The sequence below is a fragment of the Lactuca serriola genome, chromosome 5 (assembly GCF_051521515.1).
Source record: "Lactuca serriola cultivar US96UC23 chromosome 5, Lser_US96UC23_V15, whole genome shotgun sequence".
NCBI lineage: Eukaryota > Viridiplantae > Streptophyta > Magnoliopsida > Asterales > Asteraceae > Lactuca > Lactuca serriola.
Genome location: NC_136412.1, coordinates 181,971,630 through 181,988,589, shown reverse-complemented (window position 1 = coordinate 181,988,589; position 16,960 = coordinate 181,971,630). Strand labels below are relative to the sequence as shown.

Sequence of the window (16,960 nt, the reverse complement as noted above, 5' to 3'; positions counted from 1 at the left end):
CACTGCCCGGTTCAATGACCTAGCGCTCATCTGTCCATCAATGGTCACTCCAGAGGGGAAAAAGGTGGAACGATACCTCTGGGGACTATCATCCCAGATTCAAGATAGTGTATTGGCCTCGAAACCTACTACCTTTGAGAGTGCCAAGGAATTGGCTCAGTAACGTATCGATCACAAGGCCAGCCATGGTACCGTGATCGCCACCACCGACCAAGCAAAAGGAGGAAACAACAAGAAGAAGTTCTGGAAACATAAAAAATAGCAACCGGCACTGGACCCCATAAAGAAGCAACAAACCGTTGTTGTCCGTGCTGCCACTACTGCTACCACTCCAACACCACCGAAGCAATATGCTGGAAATCTCCCTAAGTGCAACAAGTGCAACTACCACCACAATGGTGCCTATCGGGAAATGCACTGCAAAAGCTGCAACAAGAAAGGGCATACCGCTCGTTTTTATAAAGCGCCAGCACCACCGAGCAACCAAGTTGTCAACGCAGGGGCAAGCCAAACCTACTATGGATGTGGTGAAGCAGGACACTTCAGGAGAAACTGCCCCAAGGCACAAGCTCCTAATGCTGGTGGTGTAGGGAGGGTCCTGACAATGGGACACGGGGAAGCAGTCAAGGATCCTACAGTGGTTACCGGTACGTTCCTCCTCAATAACTCTTATGCATGCATACTTTTCGATTATGGGGCAGAAAGGAGTTTCGTGAGCCACCAATTCAAACATTTACTTAAGCAAAATCCCCAGTCATTAAAAGATTCTTATGTTGTAGAAATGGCAAACGGAAAGGTTGAGCGTGCTAATGATATTTACATAGGGTGTACCGTCACTCTAGACAACCATTCGTTCAAAATCGATCTAATGCCAGTCACAATAAAAAGTTTCGACATCATCATTGGTATGGATTGGTTAAGTCCTAATCGTGCCGACATTTTATGTTACAAAAGGGTCGTCCGCCTCAATCTGCCAAATGACGAAACTCTTCTCGTCTACAGCGATAAACCTACAAATCATTTCTTTCGTCAAGGCTCAAAAGTATCTCCGAAAGGAATACCATGCCTTCTTAACCCACATCGTAGATAAGAATCAGGGAGTAAAGGACATCAAAGACATTCCGGAAGTGTGCAACTTCCCCGGTGTGTTCCCAGAAGATCTGCCAGGAGTACCGCTCGCACGACAAGTCGAATTCTAAATCGACTTGGCTCCCGGTGCTACCCCCGTAGACAAAGCACCATATCGCCTCGCACCGGCAGAAATGCAAGAGCTGTCTAGTCAATTGAGCGAACTATTAAGTAAGGGATTCATCAGACTGAGCTTTTCACCCTGGGGAGCACCAGTTCTATTTGTGAAAAAGAAGGATGGATCATTTCGCATGTGCATCGATTATAGCGAACTAAACAAACTTACCATCAAGAATCGATATCCCTTACCCCGAATCGACGACCTTTTTCGACCAACTTCAGGAAGCAAGCTACTTTTCAAAAATCGACTTGAGGTCGGGTTACCATCAATTGCGAGTTCAAGAAGAAGATATCCCTAAGATAGCATTCAGAACTCGCTATGGACACTACGAATTTTTAGTGATGCCATTCGGATTAACAAATGTGCCTGCGGTATTCATGGATCTGATGAACCGAGTGTGTCGACCCTTCCTAGATAAATTCGTGATCGTGTTCATCTATGATATCTTGGTCTACTCAAGGAGCGAAGAAGAGCACAGGCATCACCTACGACTAATACTGAAGACTCTAAGAGCTGAGAAGCTTTTTGCTAAGTTTAAGAATTGCGAATTTTGTCTCCGAGAAGTGGGATTCCTTGGCCACATAATTAGCGAGAAAGGGATACATGTGGATCCCTCAAAGATCAAATCGATCGAAAGCTGGCCAGCACCCACAACGTCGACAGAAATCCGACAATTCGTAGGACTCGCTGGATACTACCGAAGGTTCATCCAAAACTTCTCCAAGATCGCAAAACCACTCACCACCTTGACTCAAAAACGTGTGATGTTTAAGTGGGGAGATAAACAAGAAGTCGCCTTCCAAACGTTAAAACAAGCCCTATGTAGCGCACCGGTCTTGTCTCTTCCAGAAGAAACTGATGACTTCGTGGTATATTGTGATGCTTCAAATCAAGGCCTCGGATGCATGCTCATGCAGAGAGGGAAAGTCATCGCTTATGCATCAACACAACCTAAGACACACGAAGTTAATTACACTACCCACGACCATGAACTGGGAGCGGTAGTGTTCGCCTTAAGGATCTGGAGGCACTACCTCTACGACACAAAATGCACTATCTTCACCGATCATAGAAGTATTCAACATATCCTCAATCAAAAAGAGCTCAACATGCGGCAACGAAGATGGGTTGAGCTGCTGAACGACTACGAGTGTGAAATTCGCTACCACCCGGGCAAGGCCAATGTAGTGGCTGATGCCCTAAGCAGGAAGGAATATTCGGGCCGCCAAGTAAAATCCTTAACCATGACCATCCATTCCTACCTGGCTACACAAATCAAGGAAGCCCAACTAGAAGCCTTGAAACCAGAAAATGTGACACGTGAGGCATTAAGAGGGATGGATTAAAACTTAAAAGTCAAGGATGATGGAGCACATTATTTCATGAATCGGATCTGGACGCCAAAGTTTGGTGGGTTCCAAGATATCGTCATGAATGAAGCACACAAGACTCGATATTCCATCCATCCAGGTTCAGACAAGATGTATATAGACCTCAAAAAGCTATACTGGTGGCCGAACATGAAAGTCGAGTTTCCGACTTATGTGGGCAAGTGTCTGGCTTGCGCCAAGGTCAAGGTGGAATACCAGAAACCCTCAGGACTACTATAACAGCCTGATATACCTGAGTGGAAGTGGGAACGGATAACCATGGACTTCATAACCAAGCTGCCTAAGACTTCAGGCGGACTCGATACCATATGGGTAATCGTAGACAGATTGACCAATTCTGCGCACTTCCTGCCGATAAAGGAAACCGACAAGATGGAGAAATTAACCAGGACGTACATCAAGGAGATTGTGCGACTGCATGGTGTACCAATATCCATTATCTCCGACCGAGATAGTAGATTCACCTCGCGATTTTGGCAGTCCCTATAGAAATCTTTGGCTACTAGGCTAGACATGAGTACGGCCTACCATCCACAAACCGACGGGCAAAGCGAGCGCACCATACAAACATTAGAAGACATGTTGAGAGCATGTGTGATAGACTTTGGTAAGGCGTGGGATACCCATTTATCGCTTATTGAATTCTCCAATAATAACAGCTATCACACTAGCATCAAGGTCGCCCCATTCGAAGCTCTTTATGGGCGCAAGTGCCGATCACCCCTGTGTTGGGCAGAAGTAGGGGACACTTAACTAGCTAGGGGCAAGTCCCTAATAGCACCCTTACTGGTCCTGAAATCATAAGGGAGACCACAAAGAAGATTGTTCAAATTTGGGAAAGACTGAAGGCGTCTCGTGATCGACAAAAGAGTTACGCGGACAAGCGACGCAAACCCTTGGAATTCCAGGTCGGTGATCGAGTACTACTAAAACTTTCCCCTTGGAAAGGGATGAGGGTGGGAAAGGTAGCATATCAATTGGAGCTACCTACAGAATTGAGCCAGATTCATGATACCTTCCACGTGTCTCAACTGAGGAAGTGTATAGCCGACGAGTCGGAAGTGGTACCGCTGGAGGATATTCAGGTGGATGCGAGCCTGAATTATGTTGAGAGACCGATCGCGATCTTGGACCGGAAGGTCAAGGTTCTGAGGAACAAGGAGGTGCCTCTGGTTCAGGTCCAGTGGCAAATTCGGAGAGGGTCCGAGCTGACATGGGAGCCTGAGTCGGAGATGCGGGAGCAGCATCCGGAGTTGTTTGCGGCATGAGACTTCGAGGGCGAAGTCCGGTTCAAGTGGGGGAGAATTGTAAAATCCCTAATTCAGGTGTGTCTCTTAAACCCTCCTCCTTTTCCCATGTTGTCAAGTTAAGCCCCTAAATTCAATTGTTAGGCAAGTGAGTACGTTGGGCGTACTGAAGAGTACATTGTGCGTACTCACGCGCTTAATTTGGACGTGGTCTCGCCTTGGTACGTTGGGCGTACCAAGGGTTACGTTGGGCGTAGCAAGCCCAGATGTAAGCCCTAATTTGTGGCTTGTGCACTATAAAAGGAATTCTAAGGCCTTGTCCTCAGCCACCATTTCAGAGAGTGAAACCCTTATAGAGAGTCCTCCTTCGTTTCTAGCTAGTGTGTTGGTGTTCTAAGCTTCAAATTTTCATTTCAAGGTGGTGAAAGAGAAGAAGAGGCCACTTTGCAAGCTAGGTGTTTGTGGACAAGAGTAGATCTTAGCCTTTTAGAGGTTGGAGCTTCTTTTTGAGGTAAAAAGCTCAAAACTTTCCTTGTCTTTGGTGTTGTGCGCTTCTTGGACCAATTTCTAGGGTTTTGGTCCCATGGTGGAGACTGTATGAGCAAATGGTCTCCATTGGCCTAGTTCTATCATATTTCAGGACTATAAGAGTTGTATGTTCATAAAAATGCAATCTTGGGCGTGAATATTGAGCCACGCATGAGATCTAGACCTTTTGAGGAGGAAGGAAAGGTGTTAGAGGGTGTAGGGACCTTTACAGCCATGCAAAGGCTTAAAGGTTCCGACTTTATGGGATAAGAGGCTTAGAAAAAGTCAGATCTGAAAGTTGATTGAGTGTCTTAACCGTTTAAGACCAAAATCCAAGGAAAGGCTGAAACTGAGACTTACGCTGAGCATAACTCTCAGTACGCGCAGTGTAAGGGGTTGAGACCCCCCATTGTGACTCGCCGGCGTACGCCCCGCGTACAGAGAAGGTACGCGTCGCGTACTGCCTCCTGTTGACTTCCGTTGACTTTTAGGGTTTTGGTCAACCATTGGACTTTTGGTTCAGGGAGGGGTAAAATGGTTTTTTACCCTTCTGTGGAATTGTAGGAGTGGATTTAATCTAGCCTTTGAGAGCCATTATTTATTTAAGGGTGCTGATTATGTGTTTAGGCGAGGGCTAGATCAGTGTGTTCGTGTGCGAGATTATTTGAGATACCCGAGGTGAGTATTCTCATTATACATTACCTAGAGTGGTACTGTGTGTAGACTGAAGGGTCTTGTATGCTATGTGTATGTTTGTGATTATGTGCATTTAGCTTGTATGTATGCTATGTGTTGTATAGACCGGACCGGAGGGTCCAACGATATAGACCAGACCGAAGGGTCCAACGATACAGATCGGACCGAAGGGCCCAACGAGCTATGACAGGACCAGAGGGTCGAACAAGCTACGGGACTGGAGGGTCCCGCTGAGACACATCGACCGGAGGGTCTTACTATAGCCTCATATGTGTTGTATGTGGTATTTTGGGGAAGTCACTAAGCCTTGTGCTTACAATGTTTGTGTGATGTGTTTCAGGTACCAGTGAGGATCACGGGAAGGCGCCGGCATGACCAGTACACACTATCAGAGTTTCTTATATTTGATCTTGGGATGTGATTTTATGGATTTGTTATGTGATACATTGAGAATTGGGAATTTTTATGAATGAAATTGCATTATCAAAAACTGAAAAATTGTTTTGAAACTTACGTTGTCACAGAAATTTACAATGAAGCGAAAGCCACCCTTGCAAGCCTTATATCTAAAAGATGCCTTTCATTGCGTCTTAATAGGCACTTCATCGTATTCTAACGGGAAACCACACAGACACTTTGAAGTCTCTCTTGACTTGAAAGGAAGAGATTCGTGCTCGGGATCTACTGTTTCATGTCTTATGGTGGTGTAGGGAGGGTCCTGACAATGGGACACGGGGAAGCAGTCAAGGATCCTACAGTGGTTACCGGTACGTTCCTCCTCAATAACTCTTATGCATGCATACTTTTCGATTTTGGGGCAGAAAGGAGTTTCTTGAGCCACCAATTCAAACATTTACTTAAGCAAAATCCCCAGTCATTAAAAGATTTTTACGTCGTAGAAATGGCAAACGGAAAGGTTGAGCGCGCTAATGATATTTACATAGGCTATACCCTCACTCTAGACAACCATTCGTTCAAAATCGATCTAATGCCAGTCAAAATAAAAAGTTTCGACATCATCATCGGTATGGATTGGTTAATTCCTAATCGTGTCGATATTTTATGCTACGAAAGGGCCGTCCGCCTCAATCTGCCAAATGACGAAACTCTTCTCGTCTACGGCGATAAACCCAGTGCAATCCTACAAACCATTTCTTGCGTCAAGGATCAAAAGTATCTCCGAAAGGAATACCATGCCTTCTTAGCCCACGTCGTAGATAAGAATCAGGGGGTAAAGGACATCAAAGACATTCCGGAAGTGTGCAACTTCCCCGACGTATTCCCAGAAGATCTATCAGGAGTACCGCTCGCACGACAAGTCGAATTCTGAATCGACTTGGTTCTCGGTGCTACCCCCGTAGCCAAAGCACCATATCGCCTCGCACCGGCAAAAATGCAAGAGCTGTCTAGTCAATTGAGCGAACTATTAAGTAAGGGATTCATTAGACCGAGCTTTTCACCCTGGGGAGCACCAGTTCTATTTGTGAAAAAGAAGAATGGATCCTTTCGCATCTGCATCGATTATAGGAAATTAAACAAACTTACCGTTAAGAATCGATATCCCTTACCCCGAATCGACGACCTTTTCGACCAACTTCAGGAAGCAATCTACTTTTCAAAAATCGACTTGAGGTCGGGTTACCATCAATTGCGAATTCAAGAAGAAGATATCCCCAAGACAGCATACAGAACTCACTATGGACACTACAAATTTGTAGTGATGCCATTTGGATTAACAAACGCGCCTGCGGTATTCATGGATCCGATGAACCGAGTGTGTCGACCCTTCCTAGATAAATTCGTGATTGTGTTCATCGTTGATACTGAAGACTAATACTGAAGACTCTAAGAGCTGAGAAGCTTTATGCTAAGTTTTCAAATTGCGAATTTTGGCTCCGAGAAGTGGGATTCCTTGGCCACATAATTAGCGAGAAAGGGATACATGTGGATCCCTAAAAGATCAAATCAATCGAAAGCTAGCCAGCACCCACAACGCCGACATAAATCCGACAATTCTTAGGACTCGCTGGATACTACCGAAGGTTCATCCAAAACTTCTCCAAGATCGTAAAACCACTCACCACCTTGACTCAAAAAGGTGTGATGTTTAAGTGGGGAGATAAACAAGAAGCCGACTTCCAAACGTTAAAACAAGCCCTATGTAGCGCACCGGTCTTGTCTCTTCTAGAAGGAACTGATGACTTCGTGGTATATTGCGATGCTTCAAATCAAGGCCTCGGATGTGTGCTCATGCAGAGAGGGAAAGTCATCGCTTAAGTGTCAAGACAACTTAAGACACACGAAGTTAGTTACACTACCCATGACCTTGAACTGGGAGCGGTAGTGTTCGCCTTAAAGATCTGGAGGCACTACCTCTATGGCACAAAATGCACTATCTTCACCGATCACAAAATTCTTCAGCATATCTTCAATCAAAAAGAGCTCAACATGCGGGAACGAAGATGGGTTGAGCTGCTGAACGACTACGAGTGTGAAATTCGCTACTACCCGGGCAAGGCCAATGTAGTGGCTGATGCCCTAAGCAGGAAGGAATATTCAGGCCGCCGAGTAAAATCCTTAACCATGACAATCCATTTCCACCAGGCTACACAAATCAAGGAAGCCCAACTAGAAGCCTTGAAACCAGAAAATGTGACAGGTGAGGCATTAAGAGGGATGGATTAAAACTTAGAAGTCAAGGATGATGGAGCACGTTATTTCATGAATCGGAACTGGACGCCAAAGTTTGGTGGGTTCCGAGACGTCGTCATGAATGAAGCACAAAAGACTCAATATTCCATCCATCCAGGTTTGGACAAGATGTATCTAGACCTCAAAAAGCTATACTAGTGGCCGAACATGAAAGCTATGTGGGCAAGTGTCTGACTTGCGCCAAGGTCAAGGTGGAATACCAGAAACACTCAGGACTACTACAACAGCCTGATATACCTGAGTGGAAGTGGGAACGGAGAACCATGGACTTCATAACCAAGCTGCCTAAGACTTTAGGCGGGCTCGATACCATATGGGTAATCGTAGACAGATTGACCAATTCTGCGCACTTCCTGCCGATAAAGGAAACCGACAAGATGGAGAAGTTAACCAGGACGTACATCAAGGAGATTGTGCGACTTCATGGTGTACCAATATCCATTATCTCCGACCGAGATAGTAGATTCACCTTATGATTTTGGCAGTCCCTACAGAAATATTTGGGTACTAGGCTAGACATGAGTACGGCCTACCATCCGCAAACCGACGGGCAAAGCGAGCGCACCATACAAACATTAGAAGACATGTTGAGAGCCTGTGTGATAGACTTTGGTAAGGCATGGGATACCCATTTACCGCTTATTGAATTCTCCAACAATAACAGCTATCACACTAGCATCAAGGTCGCCCCATTCGAAGCTCTTTATGGGCGCAAGTGCCGATCACCCTTGTGTTGGGCAGAAGTAGGGGACACTCAACTAGCTAGGGGGCAAGTCCCTAATATCACCCTTACTGGTCCTGAAATCATAAGGGAGACCACAGAGAAGATTGTTCAAATTCGGGAAAGATTGAAGGCGTCTCGTGATCGACAAAAGAGTTACGCGGACAAGCGACGCAAACCTTTGGAATTCCAGGTCGGTGATCGAGTACTACTAAAAGTTTCCCCTTGGAAAGGGATGATACGTTTTGGTAAACGTGGGAAACTAAACCCAAGGTACATCGTACCGTTTGAAATCCTTACCAGGATTGATCCGGTAGCGTACAAACTCCGATTACCACAAGAACTTAATAACGTACACCCTACCTTCCACGTATCCAACTTGAAAAAGTGCCTATCCGACGAGACTCTCGTGTTTCCTCTCGACGAAATTGAAGTTAATGAGAGTCTCCATTTCGTGGAAGAACCAGTTGAGATTATCGATCGGGAGGTCAAGAGAACGAAACAAAGTCGTATTCCCATAGTGAAGGTTTGTTGGAACGCAAAACGAGGACCAGAGTTCACCTGGGAACGCGAAGATCAAATAAAACAAAAATACCTGCGTCTCTTCCCAAACTCTTGAAGTCCCTGTCATAATGTAAATTCTGGGACGAAATTCCCTCTAACGGGGGGATGATGTGACAATAGTCAATTTCGGGTCAAGTCAAAGTCAAACAAAGTCAACGAGTCAAACCGGTCAACTCAATTAAACCTTGTATATTAGGGTTTACGTTATGTAATTACTGTATAACTCACTATTTTAATGAGAAAATATCGCTTGGAAAATTCATGTGTTTAATTTTCCTTAGCCTTAGTGCTAAACAATGAACCAAACCGATAAAACAATGTTACATACTCATCTGGAGTGTGTAAGATCCTAAAACATGGCTTAATGAGGTTTACGGAACTTGCATTGCGAAGCCGGACACTCAAAAATGTCACAAACGAAACCTCTCTCAATCGTATTCATCAAATCTCTCTCCGTATGTGAAATCTCTCTAAGTATGTCAAATCTCACCCAAATCTCTCCAAGAATGTCAAATCTCTCCCAAAGCTCTCTCCGTATGTGAAATCTCTCTAAGTATGTCAAATCTCTCCCAAATCTTTCCAAGAATGTCAAATCTCTCCCAAATCTCTCTCCGTATGTGAAATCTCTGTAAGTATGTCAAATCCCTCCCAAATCTCTCCAAGAATGTCAAATCTCTCCCAAATCTCTCCAAGAATGTGGAATCTCTCCCAAATCTCTCTAAAATCACTCGGGGCATCCCGACCCTTAATTTAGTCAAAAACCGATCGAAAACGGAAGTCTACGCGAAAAACAGCCTTAAGGAGCCGAAACCCCTGTTAAGGAGCCGAAACCCCTCTTAGGGCTGAAAGTCCTCTTAGGGACCGAACCCTCTTGGACCGAACCCGAAGGCTGCTGAACTGAACCCGAAGGGTACTCTCGGGCCCGAACCTCACACAAGGAACCGAAGCCACCTTCGTTCCATTTCGCTTCTTACCAACCTTCGCTCCATTTTGCCTTCGGCCCATGATCAGAAGGGACCGAACCTCGGCCAGGACCGAGAGGTCTCGCAAGGAAGCCCATTTCTTCCCGGTTTTCAATTCTGACTTCATTTTGGCTTCATTTTTCATCGTTTTAACGCAGGATTTTCACCCAAAACTTTATTTTATCAATTAAGCTCTCTTAATTCATTAATTCCCACGTTTTTGGTGCACATCTTATCCAAGAAATGAGTGGGTGAAGTACAAAGATTGAGTGTTGGCTTTTCTTTGTGTTATGACACAAGCAACCACCATACCCACTCCATGACTAACCCACACTCCTCCCCACCATACCTTGTCACTTCATTGTACTTTTCCTCTCTCTTACAAGTTAATCCCACGTTCTTAGAGCTGGACACTCATCTCCTCTCCTCATTCTCACTCACTTGCTTTCATTTCAGTAAAGATCAAACACCTCTTATCTCTCTAACTCCCTCTCACAAAAATGAGATTTCCAAGGCATTTCCAGCTTTTCTCTGTCACTTGGTAAGTATAATTTATCCTCCTTGTGATAATTACACTTCATTCTACTCAAATCATTGATGGCTTACACAAACTCCATCATTATTGTATTAGATTCTTGAACCATCAAAGCAATCTCTTCTTCAACATTCAACCACTGAAATCACTCAAGGTGAGTTCATAACCCTATAATTTCATGTTTTCTTAAGTTTTAAGGGGGGGGGGGATACAAGTTAAAACACCAAGAACATAACTAAACTTTTCTAACAGCTTTCATCAGAAAAGTTGGACTCCATTCACGGACTGTTTTGGACAACTTAAACATTTTAGTTTTCAAAACTGTATTAGGTGAGAATAGTTCAAGTTCTTAGCTTTAAAATGACTACTTGCAAATCTCCATACAATTTTTCTACAATTTATGGTGATTTTTACAAAACTGCCTATCATTTCAAACATCAATCCGGACCAGTCTGTGATTATGGACTTGTTCACACAAGTTAGAGGTCATTAAAAATCATGAGAAAAATTATGGAGAAACTAGACTCATTTTACAAACTCTTAGAATTTTTGGATTCTGATTTGGACCTTTGATGATTTTTCTACAAATTTTCTAAGAACAGGGATAGAAAATGTTATCAACAGAAAAATACTATCAATTTCATTTCACCTTGTAACATGTTGAGCAAGGTGTATATATTTATGTGATTATATGTTATTGTAATATATGACATTATTGTCTAAGTACGTAGACATACATCAGTTAACAAATGAAGTTTTCTAGACAAAGCATAGAAATAACAATTTGTTATAATCAAAGTACATCTATTACATACAAACATTTGAATAAACTATATTAAGTATAGTTTATGTACATTACCACTTTTACCCTTGTTTTGATAAACTATAATAGGTATAGTTTATGATACATCACATAACACTCTCATACAAAAAGGGTACATTCATACAAAAAGGAATTTTTCCATTACATTACACGTGAATTCGTTAATGGCTTTTGTGAGTGTTTGGCTCCGCAACGCAAGGTCCGTAAGCCCCGTTAAGCCATGTTTAAGGATCTTACACACTCCCGATGAGTATGCAACATTGTTTTATCAGTTTGGTTCCTTACTTAACGGCGTTTTAGGTTAATGAAATCTAGATATACGAACTTTTCCATTGGTGATTTCTCATTAGAATAGCGAGTTGTACGGAAATAACATAGCGCAAACCCTAGTACGCAAGGGCTAATTGAGTCAACTGGTTTGACTTGTTGACTTTAGTTGACTTTAACTAGACCAGAAATTGACGGTTGTCACAGATTACTCCCCAAAAACCATCGTCTTCCTCACCAACCCCCTTCTCTCTCACCTTGATATTCCCCCAAATTCAGACTTTCTCTCTCTAATCCCTTGATTGCCTCTTTCTTTCACAACTTCATCGTTGATTATTTGATGAAATCCAACGCCACCATCTGAAATCTATGGTCGCGTCCAGTAATCGTCACGCCATCAATCGATTACCTTCTTCATAGTCTCTCTTCTGTCTCCATCAACATCCCCTGTTTCCAATCAAATCTGTAGGAGGTGTCAACGCCCGGAAAAGCATCGACGAGAGATCACGGGAGAACACAACGGTGATACATCTCTTTCTACTTCCTTCCTCCCGCCATCGCCTCACCTTATGATGGTATTTTGCTTACTTACATTCTTCCTTGACATCTCGTTACTTTTCTCCAGATTGAGAGCATCTCAATTTATCTCCTGAATATTCGTATCCTTTATACATCATCGCCTCCGCCCTTCCAAACCTATTACATCAACTATGAGTTGTTATCCCTAAGATCTCAAATCTGGATGCATCTCATGTATTCAGTTTTCTAGACTGAAATTGATTCTTCTCAGGTATATCTCAATCCATCGGTTCCATATCGTCGTTATAGTCACAATTTTCTATGACTGTAGCTTTGATTCATGTCTACTAATTATACAAACAAGTCGATTCATATTATACAACATTAGTTTATGGCAATCAGATCAGTTGCAATTTATATGATCGACAAGGTATAATTCATTGGTCCATCTCCATCTCGACTCAAGGTTTAACCGATTGCGAAATGTATTGTAACATTTGATTTGTTTTTTTAAGTCAATTGTTAGTTTTTGTTGTTAATGTCTGATAATTATTCTCTATTCATCAATATTCTTTAATCGAGGGACACACAAGTTTCTCTTCTAGTTAAGTTCCTCATGCACACCATGTGTTTGTGTTTATGTCCCAGTGAGTTTATTTTGTTGCTATCATCATGTTTTTTTTTATGTATACGAGAGTTCAGTGAGTTGCATATGTTTATTTACATACTTGAATTAAACCGGGTGCTATAAGTCCTATAAAACTCTGTTTCCCACAAGTCATACTTGTTAACCACATGACTCTTATCACCACTTTTTTATACATTGGGATAATCTACAGAGTTTAGCTATCATTTTTTTAACCTTTTTGTATAATAATCTTTATGGTGCATAACAGGAGGAGAGAAATCATTCTCATCACTATGTTTTGCACTTGCACTTCATGAGATGACAGAAGCTACATTTTCAGCTATGGATGAGTTTGATGTGTTTATGGTAATATTACTTTACATGAATAACTAGTTGTTTATATTCTTCTTTTGAACCACATTAAATTTCTTTTAATAAAACACAATCAATGGCTTGGTTGTAACTTTTAATGATCTTTATATTGCAGGATGTTGTGAGTAGAAAAATAAGCTTGGAAACGGTTGTGGATTTTGTTTTGGCACAAGGATCACAGTGGACATTTATTACACCTCATGATATAAGGTAAGCCACTAAGTTCAAGTTTCTTTCTTTTTCGTTATTTACTTACAAAAGAGATGTTTATAACATTTTATGACATGTTTCTGTAGAAAAGAAAAAAAAAAGAATAGTGTTGTAACATTTTATTTAATCACTTGATATATATGTATATTTATTTACATCATGGTAAAACATGATAAAGAAGCAACAAATGGCCGCTCCTCGCTCATAAACAAAGGTTTGGTTTGCTTTTGTTAATGCATTATGGTGTACTTTAAAAAAATGGTTATATATATATATATATATATATATATATATATATATATATATATATATATATATAAACCATTACATGTCACAAGTGAATCACATATGAATTACATGTGATTCAGATGAAATCACATGTAATTCATAGTAATTCACATATGAATTATATGTGATTCACATGTAAATCATATGTAATTCATATTACATTTTATTCACATGTAAATCACATATGAATTACATGTGATTCACCTGTAAATCAGATATGAATTACATGTGATTCACATGTAAATCACATATGTATTTTTGTGAGTGTTTTTGCATCAATAAATTTCTTTTTATTTTTCTTGTAGATTTGGAAGAAATTGTGTTGAATATTGAAGAGATGAAAAATGATAAATTGAAGAAAATATGGAAATACTGATACGAAGACATGAAAAAGCTTTGAAATTTTGTACCATTTTTTTGTTTTTGATATTTTATATTGTATCAAATAAAATACTTAGTATTGTGTTTATAGATTAGTAAATAAAATGAATTTTTCTTATGACTCTTTTACAAATTTTATAAAATATGAAATATGCATATATGCATTTGTAAAAGTATGCATAAATGTACCAAACAATATGCATATATGCACCTAAAAAATGCAGTTTTTTTTTTACAAAATAATGTGTTTTTGAAAAAATTTGGTTTTTGAAAAAACTACAGTTTTTTAAAATAAATGCATTTTTTTTAAAAAATACAGGTTTTTTTAAAAAATTGTAACTTTTTTTTTTTGAAAAGTTTGCAGATTTTTTTAAAAAATGCTGTTTTTTTAAATCAAATACAATTTTTGTTTTTTTTTTATGAAAAATTGCAGATTCTTTTTTTTTTAAATGTAGTATTTTAAAAAAAATGCAGTTGTTTTTTGAAAAAATTGCAGTTTTTTTTAATATTTATTTTATTTTATTTTTTAAAAAATCATGTTCTCTTAAAAAAACTTAAAAGATCTCCATTTAAAAAAAAAATTGAAAATAATTGTTTAAAAAATCCGACTATACACTTTATATATTAAGATTTCATACAAAATCATCACATTCTTCTCCTGCCAATCAAACTTTTTTTTTTCGCATTATCATTGATTTGAGGCCATATACGTACCTAAATTTTAATTAAATCTTCAAATATTGAAATTTATAAAACCATACGAGAGAAAAAGAAAATCAAAAATCATTTTTAAAACCTAATTTTACCAAACAACATCCGAAAATTCAAAGGTTATTAGTGCAGGGGCTGTTTTGTAATTAGTAGAGGAGTTGTTTTGTAATTATTAGTGTAGGAGCTGTTTTGCAATTAGTATAGGGGCTGTTTTTGTAATTATTGCAGTAAAAGTTTGTGTAACTTTTAGTGCATGGGGCTGATTGGTAAATTTAAGTGCATATGGTTAACTGATGTTGCTAGAACTAGTAATCAATTAATAAGAATCATATATTACAATCTTTCAGTTTAGTAATCACTTAATTAATAAGATAACTCCTAAAGTGCTTGCTATTAAACCTACAGTGGCACAAAAGAAACCCCAAGGGCAAAATTGTCAATATGTGGATTTATTCTGAGATGGAGAGAGCCCAGTTAATAAAGAGGCTAAGATTGAAAGAATAACTTGAATGTTTTTACCCGTATGTGGATTTATATCCTCTAGATGCTCATGTTCATGTTATCCTTTGTTGCTTAGTAAAGGTTTTATGATTCACTTAATGAAGTCAGGTAAGCATACTTTTATGATTCACTTAATGAAGAGAGCTCAGTTGATTATGAGGGTAACTAAGGTTCAAATAATAACAAAGAACATGCCAACATGCTACACATAATGCATTAGCTAAAAATTTAAAGCAAATAACACCAAACTAACTCAAAAGGAGATAAAGTTTATAGTTGTGACATCTTGAAAATGTTCAATCATATGAGAATTCAAAACAAAAAAAAAAAAAAAAAAAAAAAAACAAAAAAAATTCAAAAGGAGATAAAGTTTATAGTTGTGACATCTTAAAAATGTTCAATCATACGAGAATTCAAAACAAAAAAGATAAAAGTGCTAGTTAACAAACCATCATCGCCCATGTACGAGATTATCATTCAATCAATTTTGGGATATACCATATGTTTCCAATTCCAAATAAAAAACTTGCTTTTTCCATGTTTAACAGCTCCACTAGGCTTCATGTTATTACGAATAGATGATGCCCCTGTAGTATTGCTTGTCGTTTTAAACAACACCCATTTCATTTCCTCAAAATCTAGCTTGTGATATTCATAATAATAACCTTCTGGAAAATATCCCATCACACAAAGATTTTCACGTGATTTGTAAAACTGCTGATGTTTGGGAAAGTTAGGAAAATTCTTGGTTTCAAGTATCAATAATTTAGGCTCAGGATTAATTGTCAGTTCACATAAATGTCGAGCATTGTCCATGGCATACATCTTTCCATTGAAAGCACGTAAATCAACAATAGGAGAAGTTGATGACACATGATTCCATTCGCCTTCACCCGATATAGAATACCATATATTGGTGGATCCATCTGTCATAACAAACACCCACTCGGATTTTGAACGTGAAAAGACAAGAAAACCCCTGATTTTTGCTGGATTCTCACTTACTGAAGAAGGGATATTAGGGAAATAGACTCCATGCTTAGTGACAGGATCAAGAAGCCAGAAATCATGAGTTTTACTTCCAAACAAGATCAAGTGACCACAAGTAAAACCAACACATGTCCTTCCACCAGAATGAGGAAGAATGGAATTGAAGCTTCTTCCTTCAGTATTTATATCGTCTAGGTAATAGTTGAAGTTTTCATCATTAGACTCTGAAAAGATGGATATGGATATTGGTGGTCTGGATTGCATGAATTTGTTTTTGTTAGAAAGTGCGAATGACCTCCATGACTTACAAACTCCACTGAATGCAGGAAAATCAACAACTCCCAGTTGCATCATAACTGTAAAAAGCAATTCATGGTTAAGATCTGACCAAGGTGATGGATCATCATCATCATCATCATCATCACTTGTCTTGAACCTCTTCTTGCTTTCGTTCCTAGTCATACTCCTTGTCTTAACCATTCCTACACTTGAAAAAGAAACATAAATATTTGGGTGTTTATATAGTAAATTCAAATTCAAGATAATATACAATTTCAACATTCGATCGTATGGAACCTAAAGTTGAAATTTCGAAAGCTATTAAATAATGATTTGTCTGCTCGATCTAGGAGACGGGAACTCAGTTGACGATTGGAGCAGATAGA

General features: G+C 39.8%; 1 protein-coding gene across 1 annotated transcript; it reads right to left on the bottom strand.

The window, feature by feature from the left end:
- Positions 1–15,782: 15,782 nt before the first annotated feature.
- Positions 15,783–16,757, bottom strand: LOC145050002 (uncharacterized). Its single transcript, XM_078998324.1, has one exon. The coding sequence runs from the start codon at positions 16,755–16,757 to the stop codon at positions 15,783–15,785; it is 975 nt and encodes a 324-aa protein (XP_078854450.1).
- Positions 16,758–16,960: the final 203 nt, after the last annotated feature.